This window comes from Spermophilus citellus (genome assembly GCF_964194105.1).
Source record: "Spermophilus citellus genome assembly, chromosome: 6".
Lineage (NCBI taxonomy): Eukaryota > Metazoa > Chordata > Mammalia > Rodentia > Sciuridae > Spermophilus > Spermophilus citellus.
In genome coordinates this window covers 114,534,950-114,552,980 of record NC_138187.1, presented here as the reverse complement: position 1 = coordinate 114,552,980, position 18,031 = coordinate 114,534,950, and the positions used below count along the sequence as shown (strand labels likewise).

The following is an 18,031-nucleotide window of genomic DNA, read 5'->3' as shown; positions in this document are numbered from 1 at the left end:
AACATGTAAAGCATTCATCTTAAAAGCCTTCCCTGTTTAAACAGAAATTTAAATGGCAGTTCATATACAGAGTCTTCTTTTCCTAGATTAAATTTGAGGACAAAGCTCTACTTGTAGACATTTAAAGCTAAATTTCAAAAAACATTACTTACAAATGTGTTTTTGTAGGACAAGATGTTGTTGTAATATCATGGATTCCCTGATTCCTATTTGGGTTTATCTCTACAAATAGAATTTTTCCAGCATCAGCCCAGTATTCCTGATTTTACATACACACACCCCTCCACGGGCAGGAGAGAGGGATGTATAATTGGCATATTTCCAAAAATGTCTCGGTGCTTTTAGCCAGTTATGGCTTTGTTTTCTCTTTGAATATTCAGTTAGGTGCCCCTGCTGGGTTTTATGACAGTGCAGTAATTTCTTAGAGGAGTACAGGCACCCCAGGAATATGACCCAGATGAGGATTGGTAAAAATTACTAGGGGAAGGGAAATTCCAGTGACTCTAGGTGATTGAGGTTCAGTGTTGACCTTTATGGGTGTTGTCTGATTCTCCCTACTCACCCTTTCGCCTTAAAAAGAAAGAAAGAAAGAAAGAAAGAAAGAAAGATGAATGTAGGAAGGGGCAAGCAGAGAACACTGAGGTACTCTTCCTCCAGTTGTTCTTTTGTTTGGAGCAAGTGACATTTTCTTCCCTTCGTTCCCTTCATCCTCACCCTCATTCTTTTCTGTGTCTTCCTTTATTTTTGCTGCTCTCTTTTACAGGAAAATTGAGCTGTAGAAACATGATCAGTAGTTGGACTCCTTGGGATAGTTTCACATCTCATTTCTCTTTTCATTCTTTTAAGATGAAGATTAGGCAAATTAAAATGTTTTAATATCACTTATAAACTAAAGGTAGTTATGGATATTAAATAACTCATTGGATTTCCTATTAGTTTGCAGTTACACAAGCTTCTTTACCAGTTGATGTGAAAACTGATATTCTTTTCAGTCTTTAAGAATGCAGCAGAGGCCTGGCGCAGTGGTGCATGCATATAATCCCAGCATCTGGGGAGGCTGAGGCAGGAGAATTACAAGTTCAAAGCCAACCTCATCAAAAGTGAGGTGCTTAGCAACTCAATGAGACCCTGTCTCTAAATAAAATACAAAATAGGGCTGGGGATGTGACTCAGTGGTCTAGTATCCCTGAGTTCAATCATTGGTACCCCTCGCCCCACCCCCACTCCCCACCCCCCCAAAAAAAGAAAAGAGCGCAGCACAATTGATCATTGTAATCCCTGCTATCTGGTGGCTGAGGCAGGAGGATTGCAAGTTCTAGGCCAGCCTGGGCAATTTATCAAGACCTCGTCTCAGAATAAAGAAGTAAAAAGTAAAAGATCTGGGAATGTAGCTCAGTGGTAGAGCACTAGTACTTTAGGAAAAAAAAGAATGAAATATGCAAAAAATTATATATGAATCTTTTAAAAAAACACATAGTAAAATTTAACTAATTTTAGTCCAGTTACTGGGAGGGTCAATTTGAATTAGAAAACAATCTAAGGTACAGAACCATAGAATTATACATCCTCATAATAGAAGACTAGAGTAGTTTCTTTTTCTCAGTTGTATTCCTAGTACCAAGCACAGGGTCTGTCTGTCATATTGTAGATGCTCAATAAAGATCTGTTAAATGCATTCATGAATCTTTGAAGCTTTTGACTTCTTCATTTTACAGATGAGAAACCTTAATCTAGAATCTGAATGGTTAAAGCAGAAGTAGAGTCCAAATTACTTTATGGACCATTCATCATTTACTACATTTTTAAAAGAAAATATATTATTTTCAAGATATATAATAATTGGAACTTAGCAGAACACTTAATAACATGAGATGTTTTTAGACAAATCCCTTCAGTGAATTGACCATTATAGTTGTGATTAATATATTCTTTGTCTCTAAATAGCAATCATAATGTTCCTATGGAGGTAAACAGTTGACTTTCTTGAGTTGTTAAAATATTTTTTTCTTTTATGTTCTTACTGTTAGTTGGTTCATAAACCCTTTGTGCAAATAAAACAAAGGTTCTTTTAGGAACCTTCCCCTCTGTGGGCTGTCATAAAGTCTGCATTTGTTGAACAATACAGTGTCATTGACTTCAGTGTGAAGAGACTTTAGACATTATGTAGCTCCAGTGATTCATGGTTTAGAAGAGGAAATGGACCTCCCAGCAGTTAAGTAACTTGTAAGTGTCACATCAGTTGTTAGTGGCAAAGATAGAAATAGAGCCTAGGTTTTATGGCTCCCTTTTCAGTGTTTTTTTGTTTGTTTGTTTTTGTTGTTGTAAATAATTGACTTGTTACTGCCATATAAGAGTCAGTGTCTTGGTGCAGATTTTTCTCGAAATGATATATGTTAAATATAGGGCACTGAGGGGCAGCCTTATAAACAAGATTGTTAAAATAAGTTTTTTGTTTTGTTTTTCCCTGTCTTCTGTATTGCTTAGGCCTTGTGCCTGTTGCAGAGTTAGTGACAAGGGGAGGGAAAGGGGAATCTTACGGTGTCAGAATTGGAGTACACATTCAGAAAAGATTTGAACCTTTATCAAGGGCAATGGCAAAGAGAATGATTATGAAGAGGATAAATTATGGTATGTCCATACTGTGCAATGGTTTTGCAGATAACAAGAACACTGGCTTAGTTCTGTGTCTACTGAGATGAAGCCATAACCACGATAGAAAAGTCAAGTAGCAGAGTACTATGTATTATCCCATGAAAATTAAAACCTGTATCCATATGTATATACACACACACGTGTTGCATATATGTGTTTATGTATAGCTCTATATGTGTTTATAGATGTTGTTTGTATATATTTGAATGTGCCTGGAGGAATCAGGTTAGCCACATAGATTATCTAACAGAATGGGATTTGTGGCAGAAATTAACTTTTTCTTCATTTACCTCTGTATTATTTAGTTTGTTAAAATAAGCATCTATTACTTTTGTTATTAAAGAGATCTAATATAAGGAAATTAAAACTCACTTCTAGATTTTTATATTTATGACTTGTTTTTGAAAGTGAACATAAAACAGTGATGCCAGTTAATAGAATTTCCAACAGGAGAAAAATACAAGTGATTTGGCTACTGATTCTGCTAATTTTCTTATATATTGAAATTCTTCAGTAATAACATGTATATAAAAAGGATCATCGTGAAGTTAATTTTTAGATGTGCTTTCCCTGAAATGAAAGTTTTAGTATGCACATGTTTTTTTCATCCTATTTTATTTCAAATTTCTTGTACTTAGCAGTGAGCTGGTTAAAGTTAGTATATTCACCAATGAAAGAGGAGTATTGTTTCCATGCAAAAACAAGGTTAATAAATTCTCATCTCTTTGATTTAGTTAAGACTAAGACTTGAACCATTCTTTTGCCTAGAAATGAATTGCTTGAGTGTAATTATTTAAAAGAGAAAAATACACTCTTTGTACCTTGTGAGTTTTCATAAGTTCTAATGTTCTTGAGTCTTCTATAACTTCAAATAAGAGTAAATGTCTTGTAATTTTCCTAAGTTAGGGATGCCTCTGGTACTTAGAGGTTGTTTGTTTGCTTTAAATCATAGGTACTAATAAAAGAAAAATATTTTTGGATGTAAATATTTACTGGGAACCTGTTAGTCATAGGTTTCACATAGCACTTACAAAGCTGTTCTTCATATAAAATGAAAACTGGGTAATTTAAAAATTTTGAGAAAATACTGGTAATAATTTGAGTATATTTGGAACAGAAAAAAATATAAACCCTTTTCCTGGTTGAATTAAATGTTATAATCAGATCCTTTTGTTATAAGCTTTTTTCTTCCATTACAGTAGCAACAAATTAATATTTCTAGTTTGTAACCAAGAGCTGATCCAAACACTGCATCTTAACAAGGAATTCTTTCATTCTGAACTCAACTTTGAGGAGCTAGTGAAGCTTGTAGAAATCAGGAGGATTTTCTACTGTAAAAGCTCCTGATAACTTTAAGATTAGCTGATTCAAGCCTCAAAAGGTCAAAACAAATCATGCATGATGAAACAATTATAAAGAAAAATAAAGGGATTTTATTTTCCTCTTACTCTTTTCTGTGTTTTAAAATGAGATTATGAAAGTTAATCCTTTGTGAAGAATTCTGATCCCTCTTACACCTATTATTATTATAACTCTGAAGGGAAAGTTAAATAATTATCACATCAAGTGGAATTATTATTATTGCTTTAGTTAACTAAGTTTGTGGAGTCAGTAGGAGAGGATAGAAAATTAGAATTCTGGGCTTGTAATGGGATGGGGTTAGTTGGTTATTCAGGTTGATTGAGCCTTTATATTCATGAAGGATCTTAAATTTAGATTTTAAAGCATTATATACCCAATTTTATTTACAGACACTGTTATATGTTTTCTGCATATGTTCTAAAGAAACTAAACTTTAAGAGTTACTATAAATTATTTTAACTCCTCCTTCTCCCCTGTTGCCCCAATCAATATACTGGGAGCTTAAAAAGATTGAAAGTAGCCAGTACCTTTTTTGATCTCTTGGAGGGACAAAGAGTATTTTAAGTAGAAACTGCATCAGAAAATATTTATTAGATGTCTGTTATGAATTAAAATTAAAAGAGTTCTTGACTCTTGCTATTGTATTTTAGATACGTACATGACTCTGTAAAGTTTTCCTGGGAGAAAAAAAATACACAAAAACAGCTTGGAAAGTTCTGAAAAGCAGAGTTACTAAGGGAATTTGATGTATCAGATGGCAAAACTGAGTATTAACAATATCTACCTCGTGGAGTTGTCATGAAGATTAAAAGATATTATTTATTTCAAGGTCTTAGGATATCAGTGTTTGACATAGAACAAACATTTAATAACATTTTTAATTGCTATTCTTCTCTGGTTTAGACATTCTGTTTATTTCTTGAATATGAGTCGTGCATATGGAGGTCTGGCTGCTGTTCATCAGGGTGCTAGAAGAGAAGCTTCTGGAGTATAGGCTAGGGATTTTCTTCAATCTTTAATACACAGGCCAAAATGAAGACTGTGCACTAGTACTTTGGTGAGCAGTTGTGCATCATCTATACACATATCCTTCTTCCCAACAGATATCTACTTAGTGAAACATATGGGAATAATTCCCACCCATGTATAAGGAGACAGGCATCAAAAGGTTTAATGCGTACTGTATGTAATTGGAAATTATAAAAACTGGCTAAATGTGCATTAAATAAGTATAGGTTAATTTTAGTGTCTTTATACTGTGGAACAAAAATTGGCAGTTACAAAGGATGAAGTAGGGCTGTGTATGACCCTTTCTCAAAAACAGTGTTGAGCAAAAAAAAAAAAAAAAAGCTGTGGAATGATAGATGGGATATGATGGTATTTATATAAAGTTAGTGAGGTCCTTTTTCAAAATAAAAAATAAAAAGGGTTGGGGATATGTCTCAGTGGTTAAGTGCCCTTGGTTCAATCCCTGTTACATAAAAACAACAAAAACAAAACAACTCCCCTCAACCCAACCAACCAACCAACTAACCAACCAGCTAACCAGCCAACCAACCAAAAACCAGTATGTGCATTGTTTATGGATACAAATCTAATAATAGTATGAGACATGCGTGAGAAGATACATTTTAAATCTGGGGTAGTGGTTACCTCCTTGGAAGGAAGAAAGAATTAGATCGCAGAATGTTGCATAGGGGTCTGCATTCTACTTGTGATGCTTTGTTTAAAAAAATAAATAATAAAGCCAAATGTTAAGGTGTTTTTCTAAGTCGGGAAGCAGATACATGGGTATTCATTGTATTATTTTTTTCTCTCTCTTATGTTTGAAATATTGTACACAAATTAAGATAGATATGTGAACATGTTAAAATATCAAGTACAGAGATAAAGTACAAGGTCTCTGGAAGTCAGAGGGGAATGAGTTTGTCTTGTTCCTGCTTTTTCCTGCCTCTGTGACTTTGGACAAGTTAGTTTCCCTCTCTTACCTAAAATGACTTTTATAGTTCTTGGAATACAGAAGTATCAAGCATTGAGAATAAAACATCAGCCGATAGGTGTTGTCCTACCCTTACCTAACTTCAGTGAGGGAGATAGATGATTATCTGTAACCTCCCAAGTGTAAATGGTATATGTGATCAATGTCTTGAGGGCCAAGTGCAAGATACTCTGAATTTTCTAATAGGGAATTTAAGCTGCTTGGGAAGGTCTTGAAAGGCTTCCCTGAAAACCCTTAAGGATGGGCTTTGAAGGAAAAGAGCGGGGTCTTAGTGAAGAAGGGAGGGTAGAATGTTTTACCCCAATGAAACAGCATGGAGATGTTGTAGGAAGGAGCATAGCCAATAGAAGGATCTGAGAGGAGGCCAGTGGATTGGATGGAGAGCCTCTGAGGGAGAATGAAGATGCTGGAGAAGGAGGTATGAGCCAGATCCTACAGAATTCTAGACCTGGTGAGGGACTTTGGGGTAAATGAGCAGTTGGAAACCACTGATTAGTAAGCTAGAGTTCCTTAAAATCAAGGTAAAAAAAGAAATAGTTGAAGGACAGTTGAGATTGTCATGGAGTCCTAGAAAATGATATGGTAAACTGACTTGGAGCAATCAAAGCTGGTATTGATGACTTTTTTTTTGGTTGTTTTTTGCTTTTGTGGTGCTGAATATTGAACTCAGGGTGTTGTGCATGTGAGGCAAGCACTCTACCAACTGAGCCATATTGCCAGCCCATACTGATGACTTTTTAAAAGAAGACAACACTTAAGAAGTACAAGCTGCATCAGTGGTTAGTCATCATTCCTTTTTTTTCATTTGGTACTGGGGATTGAACTCAGATGCACTTGACCACTGAGCCACATTCATCCCGAGCTCTTTTTTTTTTTTTTTGGTATTTTATTATTTAGAGACAAGGTCTCACTGAGTTGCTTAGTGCCTCGTCATTGCTGAGGCTGGCTGGCTGGCTTTGAACTCGTGATCCTCCTGCCTCAGCCTCCTGAGGTCCTGGGATTACAGCCATGTGCCACTGTGCCTGGCTTTTTAGAAAATTTAACACAATCTTATTGGACACAGAATTAGTTATTTCCATAATAATTTATTTCAAACAAAATTTATTAAACAGTAACAGTTCCTGTGGGTCAGAAATTTGTACACAGGTGAGCTGGGTCTACTGGCACAGTCAGGGTCTCTCACAACAATTCAATGAAGGTGTTGTTCAGTGCTGCAGCCATCTTAATGTTTAACTGGGGAAAGATCTGCTTTAGAGCTTACTTAGGGTAGCAGAATTGAGTTCCTGCTAGCCTGTTTGGGCTGAGGGACTCAATCTCTTGATGGTTGTTATTCTGAAGCTGCTCTTAGTTCCTTACTCTCCACAGGTCAGATCACAACAATCTATTTCATCATAGGAAGCAAGTGATTAGAAAGAGGGGGATTTTGGGGATGGATAGGAATCAGTGTTTCAGTCAGCTTGGGCTGCTACAATAAACTACATGAACTGGGAGAGTTAAATAAAAATATTATTCACAGTGCTGTTGGCTAGAAGTCTGAGCTCAGTATACTGACATTATTGAGTTCTTGGTGAGGGTCCTTTTCCTGGTTTCAGATAGCCATCTTCTTTTTGTATCCACACATGGCAGAGAACAAAGAAAAAAGGAAACAACTCACTTATATCTTTTATAAGGGCACTAATTCCATTCATGAGAGCTGTAGCCTCACAACCTAGCTACCTCCCAATAGACTCACCTCCTCATTCCATCATATTGGAGGTTAGGATTCCAACATATAAATATTAGAAGTGGGCATAAAAATTCAATCCATAACAACCAGAAAGAGGGACGTTACATTTTGTATAATCTTGTCAAAGCAGTGACCCTTCCTCACTTTTGCTATAAACTGTTTTTAGAAGTAAACCACTATTTCTAGCCTATATTCAAAGGGAGGAATTACATAAGCATATGAATCCAGGAGTGGGAATCACTGGGAGCCATTTATTATAGGGACTAGGTATTGGGTAAAGTTCCTCTTGCCATGGAGGAACACCCAGCTTATTAAGGGAGATATGGATACAAATTTCAGTAATTTGAAAGGTGATGTTGTATTCAAGTGCATTGATTAGGAAGATGCTTGGCTGCAAGTTACAGCAAACGTAATCATTATAGTTTAAACCCATAGGATTTTAGTTTTCTCATATACTATGAAATCTAGAGGTAAGCTATTACTGCTGTTAGTTCAGTGACCCTTGGCAGGAGGATCAGGATCATTATATTCCTCTCAGTTAATTAAGTTAATTAAATTAAACTTGTGCTTTCACCCCTCATGGCTCCATGATGACTACTGTACCTCCAGACAATTATGTCTTAAATTTAAAGACAAAAGAAAAGGATATGGAATCATTATTTTTAAACCAGTGATTCATCCCCTAAAGTTGGATAGGGGTTTAATCTTCCTAAGATTAAGAGATACTACTTACCTGTTGAATAAGTTGGGTTCTATTGCCAAAGAAAAAGAAAGATTGTTGGCGAGTCCTGGATGTCTTAGGAGCTGTGACAAGCAGAATAGCTGTCAAAGGTATTGACATCCAAATCCCCAGAACTAGTGAATATGCTACCTTATGTGGCAAAAGAGTCTTTGGAGCTGTCATTAAGTTAAGGATCTGGGGAGATTGTTCTGTGTTATCAAGGTGGGCCCAGTATAAAAACAAAGGTCCTATTAAATGAAAGAGGGAGGTGGGACAAGCAGAGTCAAGGAAGGAGATGTGGAAAAGGGCACAAATTCCATTCATGAGAGCTCCAGCCTGGGGTTGATGGAGTTGCTGCCTTTGAAGAAAAAAGGGACCCTGAGCCATGGAATGCAGAAAGTCTACAGAACCTGGAGCAGTTGAGGACACAGATCCTTCCCTGGAGCCTCCAGAGGGCATACAACGTGCCAATACCCTGATTTTAGTCAGTGATACACATGCTGAATTTTTCCTCTTCAGAAATATAAGATAATAAGTTGTTTTAAGCCAATAAGTTTGTGGGAGTTTGTTATAGTAACGATGGAAAACTAATACAAGCTGGAAAAATGGAACTCCAATGTGGCTTCTTTCTCTTCTCTATAGACATCCTGATTTTACTTTCACTGGAGCATTAGCACAACCCTCTCACTAGATCACCATGTCTTTGAGGGGAAAAAATGGTCTTCTTTTAATATTTAAATTAAATTGAAATTTAACAATTATATACAAACATAAAAATTATGCATATTAATGGAGGGCCATGTGATGTTTTGATACATGTATACACTGTGTAATGTTCAAATTAGGTTAAATATATCTATTCCCTGAAACACCCATTACTTCTTTATGGTGATAACTTTTTAATTTTTATTAAAGCATGTAATTATACATAGTATTTGGGTTCATTTTGACAAAATCAAACATGCAAGGAATTTGATTTCAATTCCCATCCTGCCCTCTTCTCACTTCCCCTATTCTCCTCCTCTACTGATTTTCCCTTTATTTATTTATTTATTTTGATTCTACATATACATAATGAAGGTACCATTTCTTTTGCCAATAACTGCTCAAATGCCCATGGTTATCTTCTTTAAATATAATGAGATCCTACTGTGAAACACATTCTATTTATAACTTTCACATAAAGTTAAAGTCTAAAATAAATATAACAAACCACTAACAAGGAGTTGAATAGTAATTTAAGTAGATTCCTGTATGTACAACCACCGTCACTAAGATGACCAATGATATTCCTACTCTCCCCATACAAGTGCTTGATAATCAACATTAGTGTTTTCCATTCTTTAATAGATTAATGAATGTTCAGAGTTTACCATGTCCAGGGCTTCATACTCGGTGTTCTCTGGTGATGATCAGTACCATTTCTCTCAGTAGTTGGAGTTTTTGTGTGGTACTTCTCACTGTGTATACCTCCTTTCTCTCTTCACCCTTCAGTGGAGCTGTACCCCTTGGTTTCTGAGGCATTTCACACTCTCCTCTAGGAATAAAGGAGCAACTTCTAAACTTCTGTTTAGAAGTTGAATGAGAGAATGTGGACTGGGCTTTAAAAATAATTAAAAGGAAAAAAAAAAAAGAAAAAACCCAACTCCTCTCCGATTAGATTTAGGGAATGTTAAGGAACTAATTGATTATTCTGAAAATTGGCAAATAAAAGTAAACGACTTAAAATGAGGAAATAAAAACATTTTTTAAGTGGCTTCATGAAGTTCTATTAAATGATGGACCTTTGTTTATACAACCAGTTCCCTATGGATGGATACTTTGCTTCTATTTCCTCTTTTTTTAAAATATTTATTTTTTAGTTGTAGATGGACACAACACAATGCCTTTATTTTTTATGTGGTGCTAAGGATCGAACCCGGGTCCCACCCGTGCTAGGCGAGCACTCTACCGCTGAGCCACAATCCCAGCCCCTCCTCTTTTTTTACTAAAGAAAAAATCTGTAACAAATATCTTTATATATGCTGTTTTGATGAATGTTTAGGTTTAGTCTTAGAATAAAGTCCTGTGGCAGTGGGATTGTGGATTAAAGGATTTTGAAGGTATATTTAAAAGAATACTAATAGATTACTGGTTGTCCTCTATAAAGGCTGCACCAGTTTACTTTCTCTATGTCATAGGGTAACTGTACATTTTCCTACACCTCTGTCAGCATCAGGTATCAGTTAACTTAAATTGATTAATAAAAGGTCCATTCTAGTGTTTTGATTTGAATGCACCTTCATTAGAAGTAAGTTAATTTGAGCTCATAATTAGTTTTGCAAGTTGTTTCTTTTTATTTTTTGGCCAATGCTTTTTTAAATTATTTATTTCTAACCAGTAGTCCTTTGGTTTAATACTTAGGTTGATTCCCAGCTGCTCAGCTGCTTCCCTTATGCACACAGACATCTGGCTTCGGAAGGAGGCAGTGGGTGTGAAAGGTAGGGGTTGATCAACTCTAATGTTTGGATAAAGCATTTTTGTAAACATAAGCTATTATAGAAATGGAAGTATAACATGCTGTATGTTGTTTAAATTTACTCTGAGAACAAAACCTTCAGATGTTCTTATTAATTTTGAAAAAGAACTTTAGGGAAGGGTCTGTAATCTTACAAATTAATTTGAGGAAAACTGAGGTCTACCCATTAATATTAATAGTGTAAGTTTATGTGTAAAGAGATTAAGTACTGTTTGGGGGGGTGGTATAAAGCCAGCACTTTAATTTATGTTTATTTAGTAGCTTCCTCCCCACCTACTTTTGAGTAAAGAGTTTGCATTGTAATAAATTAGGGGTCTAGCAGCTTTTCTGTGTACTGAAATTGGCCTTCTCAGGGAAGCAGTTTTGAAGACTATTAGATTTTAAATCATACTTGTTAGTAAAACATTTGCTTTAAAAACAGTTATTTAATATCTTAAGTAACAGTTCATCCACTGGCAGTAAGATGCCTGGCTTAGCTGTTTAAGGCCAGTGAAATATTTTTACTTTTTCATGTTTGTTGCCACATAAATGTTGAATTGCTTGAAACCCAAACAAGCACATATGATGTCTGTTTTTCACACTTGAGTGTGTTTAACATTGGCTGTTACAAATTGAGGAATGCTGTAATGTGAAAGAGATGATAAAGGTGAGATGGGTGATGTAAGTAAGTTCTGTTTGTTTTTTTAGTAACCTCATGAATGACTGGTAAACTTTGTAAATTATATAAAGAATTCATATATTGTAGAATTTTCAATTTGAATTAAATATAGTTTACATCTATCTTTGTGAATGATGAAGAATATATTCAAATGTAAAATTTTCTTTTTGATATGGGTTCAATGTTGCTCAGACTGGCGTCCAATTCCTGGGCTCAAGTAATCCAACCTCAGTCTCCAGAGAGGCTGAAACCACTATGCATGGCTAAAATAAAATTTTTAAGACACGTTAAACTTAAAGGCAAAGATGAAAAGCCAGCTAGTAATAATTAGTTTCATGAAAAAAAAATGAATCTATAAGAAAAAGACCAAAGTCTTTTTAAAAAAATATTTTTAGCCAGACATGGTGGTGCAAGCCTGTAATCCTGCAGCTCAGGAGGCTGAGACAGGAGGATTGCAAGTTCAAAGCCAACCTCAGCAACAACGAGGTGCTAAGCAACTCAGTGAAACCCTGTCTCTGAATAAAATACAAAATTGGGCTGAGTTTGTGGCTCAGTGATTGAGTGCCCCTGAGTTTAATCCCTGATACCAAAAAAAAAAAAAAGTGTGTGTGTGTGTGTGTGTGTATTTATAGATAGAATACCTTTATTTTATTTTATTTTTTTATTTTTATTGATTGTTCAAAACATTACAGAGCTCATGATATATCATCTTTCATACATTTGACTCAATTGGGTTTTGAACTCCCATTTTTACCCCAAATACAAATTGCAGAATCACATCGGTTACACACTCACATTTTTACATAATGGCATATTAGTGACTGTTGTATTCTGCTACCATTCCTATCCCCTACTATCCCTCCTCCCCTCCCCTCCCCTCCCATCCCATCTTCCCTCTCTACCTCCTCTGCTGTTGTTCGAGTCTCTCCCCTTATTTTTCCCTCCCCCTTGCCCCTCACAACCTCTTATAATTTTGTGTATCATTGAAGGTCTCCTACCATTTCCATATGCTTTCCCTTCTCTCTCCTTTTCTCTCCCCCCATTCGTCTTTGTTTACTGTTAGTCTTTCCCTCATGCTCTTCCTTCCTGTTCTGTTCTTAGTTGCTCTCTTTATATCAAAGAAGACATTTGGCATTTGTTTTTTAGGGATTGGCTAGCTTCACTTAGCATAATCTGCTCTAATGCCATCCATTTCCCTGCAAATTCTATGATTTTGTCATTTCTTAGTGCTGCATAATACTCCATTGTGTATAGATGCCACATTTTTTTAATCCATTCATCTATTGAAGGGCATCTAGGTTGGTTCCACAGTCTAGCTATTGTGAATTGTGTCGCTATAATCATTGATGTGGCCGTATCCCTATAGTGCGCTCTTTTAAGGTCCTCAGGGAATAGTCCGAGAAGGGCGATAACTGGGTCAAATGGTGGATCCATTCCCAGCTTTCCCAGGAATCTCCATACTGCTTTCCAAAGTTAACTCAAAATGGATCAAGGAGCTAGATATCAAATCAGAGACACTGTGTCAGAATACCTTTATTTTATTTATTTATTTTTATGTGGTGCAGATGATCAAACCCAGTGCCTCACATGTGCTAGGCAAGCACTCTACCACTGAGCTACAACCCCAGTCCCAAGACCAAAGTCATAATAAACAAAAATTCAATTCAGAGAAGAGAACATACACATTACTAGTACATATAAAAAATGATTTAATTTCCCTAATAACAAAAGAAACATAAGTTTAAAATAAGATACTGTTTTTAAATTAAAATATATTTAACAAAAAATATGTAACAGTGTGTTGTTATTAGAGATTTGTTGACATGCACATTCATACATTGCTATGGAATATAGATGAGTATAACATTCAAGAAAGCAATTTTGTAATATGTGTCAATATTCCACTTTTAAGAATGTCTTAAGGAAATAATAACATGCCAAAACAGTCATGTATAAAGTTATTATCCTTTATGGTAGTTCATGATTGAGGTAGTTTTAAAAAATCAGAAGCAATCTAAAAGTTAAATCATAGAAACTTGTTTAAATATATTTTGAGCTCTGGATGATGTAGTCTTATGCAACCACTACCATGTATATTTATGAAGTTTAAGCTAACTTGAGAGAGTAATTGTTATGATATTGAGTGGGGCAAAAGCAGGGTGAACAATCTCATATTTTGAAAAGAGAAACAGATATGGGTACATGAAAAAGACTGGAAATATATAATCAAAGATATTAACAGGTGTTTGGGCTTCAGGATCATAGATAATTGTTACTTCACTGTTAGTGCTTTCTTGTGTGACCCACTTTTTCTTCAGTATGCATGCACCAGTTTTGCAGTCAGAAAGTTAGTGAACATTATTTACTTAAAATTGCTTCTACAATAACCTTTCAATGCTAGGGAATGCAGTATGCTCAGGCCTTTGTAGCAGGTTCCTTTACTATGGGAAGGCTGTTTATCACAGGAAAGAACTTAGGTCTTTTAAAGAGGGCAACAATTATTCTTTTTAATTGAACTACTCAAGAACAAAGATGGTTCCATGCAAAATGTGGAGAGAGGTCTACATGGAACTTGGTGGATAATCATCCTAAAATAAAATGTCTGGAAGAGTTTTAGAAAAATTTTCTATATATAGGAAAATTAGCTTTACTTGTTTGACTTTGAGAAACTTTCAGGCCTATTGTATATCACAAGAACAGAACTTGTCCATATCTTTTAGATTTGTCGATAAGGTACTATTTCAGTTGCTTACCTTAATGGATTTTTCAGATAAGTGTTTATTTTGTCTTCCTTCCTGCAGTTCTCTTTACAGTGTCAGGCCAAGAGCCAGGCTTGCGGCATCATAATGGATTTATTGGCAAACACATATTGGGATTAGGCATAGTTTGAAATTGTAAAATTAGTAACACAATATTTTCAGTTGTTATGGTTTCTTGAAGGTTTTACAAGTCATTTATACCTTTAGTTTGACTTAAAAGAAAATTATTACCTTAATCTTTATTCTAGATTTTGGAGGAGACATAAAATATATTCCTATTTGAAAAGAACAGAGTAGAACAAATTATTGAGTAAATACCTTCATATATAGTTCTGTGTATGGCTGTATTTGTCTATCCAATATGTACACATAACTTAAGATGTTGTATTGAATCAAAACATTTTAAAGATGGTTAACTTGACTGAACAAAAGGGGAAATTTGAGATGAGGAGGGTTAAGGATTTTAAGAATTAACATTTAGAAAAATAGCCAATTCTTTTCTATAGAATTTTGATGAAACTTTTTGAAAATATTTTTAGTTGTAGATGGGATATAATGCCTTTATTTATTTATTTTTATGTGGTGCTGAGGATTGAACCCAGTGCCTCACATGTTCTAGGCAAGTGCTCTACCACTGAGCTACAAACCCCAGCCCCAAGATTTTGACATATCTTGAAAGAAATACTTTATGAACAAACATATAAGGAATTACCTCAAATGGCCATGAAGATTTTTTAGGTTTTAATTAGTTTTCATTATTTCTATTTACTGTATGTATTTATGTTGTGAGATAGTCAAGAATAAAATAAATATACATTACAAAGAATACTAATTTATTTTTTAGTAATTTTTGTCTCATCTTTAAGAGTCATTTTCTTAATTCCTCCTAGAAGGCGTGAGAATTTTGCTTTACTACTAGGGCTATCCCAGTCATCTGCACTACAAAGGACTGGCCTCTCTTTCTGTTTCAGTAATCTGGGAATGGCAAATATTTAGAAGAACTCTAATACAATGGGACAAGGAAAAGGAAATTAAAGTTTGGTGGGTTCTTCTCTTGTCTGCATTAGATTTAAAAGTATCTTTGTCTAGAGAAGAAAGAAGAAATATTGCAAATATGCAGGTCAAGTTAAAGGAACTAAATTGTTCTCATTATAGTTTTGTGAACGAATACAGAAGAATAATTCCTGTGTTTCCTTTGTTCCAATTTAAAACTTGCTATAATATATGTTTTAAACCATTTCCTCTTTCTCTGACTTGGTTGTCTATGGAATTTGGTGGAGCAAAGAAAGCATTTTACAATGAAGTTATATAAATTCCTTATTTTCTTATGACAGCCTATTGGAAAAAATGATGATAATTAAGAATATATTAAACATCAGCACAGTATGTCTGTATAAATGTTTAGAAATTAATATACAACAAAAATTTAAAAATTAGAGATAAAATAAAAAGAAATTTTTACAAAAGAATTTTTTTCAGGAAGACTACTAAGATCTATTGCATGTAAAGAGTAGTGAAATATGTAAGTTGGTTTAGATCAGCCTTTAGATTACACACACACACACACACACACACACACACACATATATCTTATGGGATAGTACTAGTAATTAAAGAAATGCCAGTTAAAATAATTTAGGAGAATAATTTCATGTCTTTTAAACTTTTTCCACAGTTTTCAAAAAACCATATGTTGTTTAGAGATAGACTGTACAAGAGTTACATAAATAGTTACATAAACATAAGCAGGCTCAGTTTTGTTAATCACACACATGCTTGTAAATATGTTTGCAGCAGGTCTGTTGGAAACATAGGGCTCTGTCGTATTACAATTCTATACACATAAAACAAGGAAAATTGACAGTATGCTACATTTGCTTACAAGGAGACAAAACGCAAAATACACTTTATATTAAAAAATGGAAGTCATTCCGTTCATACTTTATGAGAAGGACTTATACTGACAGCTCTTTGAAGACAAGGATTCATCTTAGTAGATTAGTACAGTCCTATCCTATAGTTGGCTGTCAATAGACAATGACCATATGGATTGGATATTCTCACTACTGATTATGATCCCCAAACTCTTGTGAAGTGATCACATTCGAATAACTTGTCATTTAGAAAACAAATTCCTGGGTCTCTCTGCCCTAGAATTCTTGTTCATTCACCTGGGTCTAGAGACACTCTCTTTCTCTATTTTTTAAAACTTTTTATTATAAAATAATTTTATTTATTTTTTTTCTTTTTCCCCTTTCCCTTCACTTCCTCTTATATGTAATTTTGTGTAACAATGAGGGTCTCCTTCCTTTACCATGCAATTTCCAACATACACTAGTATGGCAGTAGGTAAAAAAGTGGATGTGTAACCGATGTGAACCTGCATTATGTATATAGGGTAAAAATGGGAGTTCATAATCCACTTGAATCAAATGTATGAAATATGATATGTCAAGAACTTTGTAATGTTTTGAACAATGAATAAAAATAAAATTAAAAAAATAATTTTAAACCTTCAGAAAATTCAAGTTTCTTTTAACTCTTCACCCAGTTTTTGTTCATGTTAGCATCTTATGTAACCATTGCAAAGTTCTTAAATCAAAGAACTTAACATTATTGTACTATCAATTGATACCTAAACTTTATTTAAATTTTGCCAATTTTTCCACTTGTATCCTTTCTCTGGCCCCAACTCCAACTCCAGGATTCCACATTGCAGGTTTTTTGTTTCTTTAGTTTCTTCCAATCTGTAATATTTCTCCACTTCTTTATTTTCATAACTTTGGCAATTTTAAAGAGATTTTATCATTGTGTGTGTGTGTGTGTGTGTGTGTGTGTGTGTAACTGAAGTTTCCTCATGATTCGATTGAGCCAGTGCATATTAGATTATGCATCCTACAGAAGGGATGCTGTACCTTCTCAGTGTATCATATCAAGGGTATATGATATCAGTGTGTCTTATCAGTGATTTTCACTTTGACCACATGATAAAGATGACCCAGGTTTTACTCTGTAAAGCTGCATTTTCCTCTTAGTGATTCGTGAATATTTTGTGTGGAGATACTGTGAAATGATGCAGGTATCCTGCTTCTCACCAAACTTTTGCTCACTGATTTTAGCATCCATTGATGGTTCTTTCCTACAGTAATTACTATGGTATTGGCCTAATGGTGATTTTTCTTTTTTCTATCGTGTTTACATTGAATAATTGGAAGCTACTAGAATGAAAACTGTCTCTTTCCCCTCATTTACTTATTTATATCAGTATGGCCTCTATTTATCTTTTTCCATGGGTTATAATGCATTAATGTTATTTGTGTGTTTTGCTGCTCATATGGTTCTATTTCTGGCCATTGAGAGTACCTTTGAATTGACTTTTGTGCCCTTTCCAGTTTTCTCTTCTCTCTCTCTCTCTCTCTCTCTCTTTTTCTTTTTAGCACTTCCATACTTTGAGGCACCAAAAAATAGTCAAAGCTCTCATTATATTTTGCCTACATTGGTCCTAGAGCTCCAAGGAGCCATCATTCTTTTTTTTTTTTTTTTTTTAAGAGAGAGAGAGGGGGAGAGAGAGAGAGAGAAAGAGAATTTTAATATTTATTTTTTTAGTTTTCGGCAGACACAACATCTTTGTTTGTA

The 18,031-nt window shown here is 34.7% G+C and overlaps 1 protein-coding gene across 9 annotated transcripts in view; it reads left to right on the top strand.

Annotated features, from left to right (window-relative positions):
- DISP1 (dispatched RND transporter family member 1) overlaps positions 1 to 18,031 on the top strand; it is a 204,952-nt gene that overhangs the window by 69,992 nt on the left and 116,929 nt on the right. For 4 of the 9 annotated variants that reach the window (XM_081298095.1, XM_081298092.1, XM_081298097.1 and 1 more), the window contains exon 2: positions 10,864 to 10,940. The exons of 3 other annotated variants lie outside the window; for them this stretch is intronic. In XM_081298095.1, the coding sequence (XP_081154221.1) occupies positions 10,895 to 10,940 (46 nt within the window). In that variant the 5' untranslated portion in view covers positions 10,864 to 10,894. Of the gene's footprint in view, positions 1 to 10,863; positions 10,941 to 18,031 lie in introns of those variants that run through there. 2 more of the 9 variants (XM_081298091.1, XM_081298098.1) reach the window with 2 other exon arrangements.